Raw genomic sequence first — 5,604 nt, forward strand, 5'->3', positions numbered from 1 at the left:
CGCAAACGCACGCTCCGTGGGCGGGGCTCCCGGGGTCGCCTAGGCAACGGGCGCACGCCACGCCCAAGCCCCGAGCCCCAGGTCTGGAGGCGGGGGGAAGGAGGGAGCGCACGCTGCTGGATATCTCGCGGGGCTGAGGCCACTTCCCCAGCCCCTCCCTCCGACTCCGCCCCGCGGAAGTGCCTGCCGAGATTTTCGAGTGCTGATTGGCTCTCTCACGCGAGGGGCGGAGCCTGCGGCAGAGCGGTGCGTACTTCCGGCTGCCGGGTTGACATGAAGAAGCAGCGGCGACCAGGACGGCAGTAGCGGCGGGAGTCGAGGCTTGCCGCGGGGCTCGGAGCTGAGAGCGCGGCGTGGCCTAGAGCGGCAGACCGTGCAGTGGGCCCAAGAGGAGGCGCAGCAGCCGCCCTGGCCCGTCATGGAGATGGAAAAGGAGTTCGAACAGATCGACAAGGCCGGGAGCTGGGCGGCCATTTACCAGGTGGGGTAGCGCCCCGGGGCGCGGCAGGCCCCTCGCTTAGGCCGCGTCAACCTTTCCCTCAGACCCCCCGGGCCCCGTCCTCCCTCTGGGTCTCGCCCTCCGCCTCGGCCCTGCCGCTTGAGGATTCGGTCCGACGGCGACGGAGGCCTGCCTCCTCTCTCTTTGTCCCTCGGGTGGGCCTGCGTCTCTCCCGGGCCTCACAAACCCCTTTGATCCCCCCCACCCACCTCATATCCTCCTGCCCGGCTGACCTCTCAAGCCTGGAGGCCGCTGGTCTGTGTTCTCAGCGCGAATCCCTCGCACCCTGACCCCGCCCCCCTGCTTAGCCACTCTTTGTCCCCTGGGGTTGGTAGAACACCCCCACGACTTCCTTTTCCAGACTGGACCACCCCAGGCTCTCTTCCTTTGTCTCCCGGGGGGAAAGGGTTACTCCCCCGCCCTCCTTCGCATTTCCTTTCCCCTGGTCTCGGTGTGTGTCAGGTCCCACGGATGACAGTCCCCTTCCCCCTTCCCGTTCATTCATTTAGTGGACATGAATTGACGTGCCTGTTCCACGCTGGGCATGGCCCTGGAAGTAGTATTTGCAGAACAAGACAGACGAGACCCTATTTCTCGCGGAGCTTAGAGTCGAATAGGGCCGTCAGGCACACGAGCAAATAATTTCGGATTGCGGCCAGTGCTGTGAAGGAAACACCACCGCATACCGGGGTAGAGCCGCTGCACGGAAGGTGGGTGGGCTACCTCGGAGGGGATCAGGGGGGATCTGTCCGAGGAGCAGACCAGCTTTGAGCCGAGTGAGAAGCAGCGGCAAACCCTGAGATTCTCTGGCTACAGCGCTTTTCAGCCAGAAGGCCTGCAATACCCACTCCTCTTGGGCCAAAATAAAATACCTTTCCAGGCAGGGAAGGGCAGCGTTGTTGCCCTCTCTAAAACCGCTTCTTTCCCCAACGGACGTCTTCTCTTTGGCATGGCTGAGTCTTCCCAGTCCTCATTTCCTTGTGGGTTGGGTGGTTCATAAAATGAAAGTTAGGAAGGGAGGATCTCACCTGCCTCTGCAGCATCCCATTGACAACACGAAAGGGCCTGCTTCCGCAAGCAGCTAAATCCTGTAAGGAAAATACGAGCTCCCGATTAAATGTCATTGCGGGGGTTGTGAGGATTAACCAAAACCACACTTGGCATTTTAAGTGAGCGATGGACAGAATAGCGAGATTTTGTTACTCGTGTAAAGGGAGAATGCAGTTTATTCTGCTTTCAGCTTATAGGCTCAAAGGGCAAATTGTAAGATCCATCAGCTGGTAGTATTAAAATCTATTTTGAGCTCCACTTAAAAAGGAAAAAAAGCTTTAAGCAGTGCTTTGGTATGCTTGACTAACAAAAGCCTTTTTTTGGCAGGCTTGGCTTCGTGTGGATTTGCATCAAGCTTATTTGATAGGATTCTTCTTACTAGGACTGTAATGGATACTAACTTCTGATAGACCAATATTTATAACCACTGTAATCTATATAAGTATGAGGAATCAATATAGAAAATTTGTATTCTGTCTGGTCTCTGAGTTAATTGAATGAATTCCACTAGTGACTTTGAGAATGTGTAGACAGGTTTTCTGCATCAGATTTAATGCAGTAGAATCCCAAGTGGCTTTAAAAGAAAAAATTGTTAGTTTGAAGTGTTGATTGTAACACAGCCCATCACAAGTGGAGGTGGCCTCCGGGAAGCGCTGGGGAAAATCTTTTGTAGTGGAACTGGGTTGGCAACGACAGATTCATGTTACAAAAAGTTCTTGGTTGATTTTCATTTCTTACTGTTTTAGGGCAGAGTGGGAAACCCATCACCCAAGCATTGTCAGTACTGTGTTATGCGTGCCACCAGCTTGAAGCCTGTTGGTCTTCGGTTAATTTCCCTCCCTGTTTGTATGTTAGTCTACCACTTTTGAACACCAGGAGTTAGTCAAATGGCAGCGTGTGGAGATTCTCCCAGCATCTTCGTGGATTGCACATTCCTGGAGGTGGTTTCTTTCAAAAAAAAAAAAAAAATTTAATGTTTTTATTTATTTTGAGACAGAGACAGAGCATGAGTGGGGGGAGGGGCAGAGAGAGGGAGACACAGAATCCGAAGCAGTCTCCAGGCTCTCGGGGCTGTCAGCACAGAGCCCGATGCGGGGCTCGAACTCACGAGCTGGGAGATCATGACCTGAGCCGAAGTCTCAGGACGCTCAACCGAGTGAGCCACCCAGGCGCCCCAGAGGTGGTTTCTTTTTATTTTAGAGAATTGTCTGCTATAGGATTTCTCACGTATACCAAACAGATATTTTTCTTTTCTAAAATTGAAATCAGAATCTTCGCTCCTTTTCGAGTTTGGAGGCGGCTCTTTATTGGGCAACTGTAGCATTTTTAAAAACATAGAATACAAATGACCTTGAGTCTCAAGTGGCAAAGTTCCCAAAGTATGTGTCAGTTTACCAAAAGCCATTATTTTCAAGCATTCAGAAAAATGTATTTACTGTTGGTAGAAAATAGAAGTAAAAAAATTAATATTTTACAGCATGGCACAATGAGGGTAGCCTTACGCAAAGTCATTCTGAGCTTGCTTGTTGGTCTATTGTGATGAGAAAAATAATACGCAATTTTGGCTTAAAACTTTGTAAGTGAGGCAGTGCGGTTATTTCTCACTATACTTTCCTAACTAAAACAAAAGATGCAAAAACTTGGAAGCAATTGGGAAAAGAACAAAGGGCGAAGTAGACCTTTGAATGTGGAGGAATGTGGCTGCTCAGAGAACAGATGCTCGGGTAAGGATTCTGTGCTGCTCAACCTGGTAAACTGAGCAGAAATGAGTGTTTAATTGTCAATCCTGACAGCACAGGTACCAATAAGCATTTAGTATCTATAGAAAATCAGCTTTGATCGCTTCTGTAGATGGCTTTAAAACGTGTTGTCTGTCATTTAAGCGATTGTCTGTTTTGAACAGTGGACGTAATACTTAGGGAGCCCAGAGTTTGAGGTGGGCTGGCTGGCCGGAAGAGCAGAGAGACTGCAGACGGGGAAAAGGGATTGGTATTGGGAGCTCGAATGAGAGGGGAGAGGGCTGCAATGAATGAAACAGCTAATAAGAGGTCCTCCGTGTGTAGTTTAAGGTTTGGGTCAGGTGTTTTGCCGTGTGTCTTTTCTCCCGTTCTTTGATTCTCTGACACCATTTCTGTTCACCATTTTCCGGGGTGAATGATTTGATTGTTTCAGATAAAGAAGATTGCAACAGTAGCTCGTGACTTGAAGTCAAGATTTATTCCATGTTAGAGGCAGGCTTTGTAAAATGGGCCACTCTTCAGTTGACATTTGTTTTTATAGCTGCTTTCATTATGAAATGCGATCTAATGCCTGACTAGGTTAAAACCATGTTATAACAGTAGTTCACTAAAATTCCTACTGCTGTATGCAGCTTATATTGTTAAATTCCAAAATGATGAATATTAAAATTTGCCAATAATTTTTATGTAAATACCATTCTCTTCAGAGAAAAACTGTATTTTGTGTAGAGGAGAAAGATCTATACGCCATGACTCACTTAAAAAAAAAAAAGACAAACGGAAGTGACACGGAGAGATTGGGAAGTTCTAGTCATCTTGAGTGACCCATCAGATCTAAATGTTCTCGTGTAGCCCTGGTTTGAGTGAACTAAATTTAGGTGTCTGATCATCACTTTGGAAATGGTGTGAAAACCTTTGTCATTGTCTGGACTCAAATTAACGGGGAGCACAAGTAGAAATAGTGGAGGAGAGGACGCTTTGTGATCATTATTTCTTTGCATCCCTGGCATGTTTATAGGTATACTTTGGTACTTTGGGAAGTATGTAAACTGTATCAGGAGGCTCTGAAAAGGCAGCTGGGCCATCGCGGTAATACAGCCATTTCATTTGCCGCATCTCTCATGGGTGGGGAGAGGGAGGGCACTGCATTTGCATTTCGACATGAGCAGCTTCCCCAAACCTGTAAAAATGCCTAGGGTTGAATAATGTCATTGAGTGTATACTGCATTTCATGATAAAGGTACATTTAAAAATGTCTTCGAAGAAATTTTCAGACTATCCAGTGTTGAAATAATTGTGCCTTTTCTCCCCCCTCTCACGCCCCCCTTCCCCCCACTTTTTGAATGGCCTATTTTCTGACCTTTAAATTGCAATTTAAATCCTTTTGGCGATTTGTGTCTTATGCTGTGGTTTGAATTGCAGGTACTTTTTTGTCAGCCTGCCTGAGCCCATGCAGATCTTTGCACGAGCTGGCAGTCCTCCCCGTGTTCATGTTTATTTGTTCATTTTTGTTACTTTGTCAAATTGTTAATTTGTAACCAACAATACCGACAAGTAGGCTGGGTGTGCTTCCTCCGGCTGCCCACGTTCTGGAAGATGGGAAGCCTCGCTGGGTCCTTCTTCCGGAAAATGGGAAGTCTAGCTGGGTTGTTGTTTCCAAGACAATGTAGTTTAGTACCAGTCATTTGATGTGCGTGTTTTGAATATCCATGAATGCTGGGGATAGTTCTCGATTCCCTCTACCGCATCGCGTGGATTGGTCACCGTGGCGTCCTTCCTACTATCCCAGTGGTCTGAGTTCTCAAATTTTGCCTATGATAATTCCTGTCGTTTCTAGTTTCACACTGCAGAAATGAGGGAAACCAGTCATGAATTGGTACGGTCGGTCCCCTCATGGTCTCCTTGCACCTCCTCCCCGCCCCTGTCCCGACCGTGTATGTTCTTCACAGTTATCACTAGAGTAATTGTGTCTAAAACAGACCCTAGCCTGTCACTCTGCATAACTGCTTCTTGGGCTTTCTTGACCCCTGTAAGGTCTAGACTGCGTAGCATGGCAGCCGGGTTCCGGCCATCCTCTCCCTGGACCTTCTATTGTAGCCATACCAGGAGTGCAGCGTCCTTCAGACTCCTCTTCCGCTCGTGCGTCTTGACTTCCCACTTTGTCCAGGCTGCCTTTCCCACAGTCTGGCTTGTGCTGCCCGGCTCAAACGTGTGCCTCCTTGCTTTGGATTTTGCTCTCTCACCTGTGTGTGTGTGTTTCCAGACAGCTCCATACGTGCCTCATCTAAAGCCACTGTTTCGGGGCGCCTGGGTGGC

At 48.6% G+C, this 5,604-nt stretch overlaps 1 protein-coding gene across 2 annotated transcripts in view; it reads left to right on the plus strand.

Moving 5' to 3' along the window:
• Positions 1–249: 249 nt before the first annotated feature.
• Positions 250–5,604, plus strand: part of PTPN1 (protein tyrosine phosphatase non-receptor type 1) — a 70,558-nt gene continuing 65,203 nt past the window's right edge. Inside the window, exon 1 of one of the 2 annotated variants that reach the window (XM_040459650.1) lies at positions 250–481. In XM_040459650.1, coding sequence (XP_040315584.1) covers positions 419–481 — 63 coding nt within the window. In that variant the 5' untranslated portion in view covers positions 250–418. The remainder of the gene's footprint in view (positions 482–5,604) is intronic. The other variant, XM_040459651.1, reaches the window with a different exon arrangement.

Source organism: Herpailurus yagouaroundi, unplaced genomic scaffold (assembly GCF_014898765.1).
Source record: "Herpailurus yagouaroundi ecotype Mexico unplaced genomic scaffold, PumYag 246, whole genome shotgun sequence".
Classification (NCBI taxonomy): Eukaryota; Metazoa; Chordata; class Mammalia; order Carnivora; family Felidae; genus Herpailurus; species Herpailurus yagouaroundi.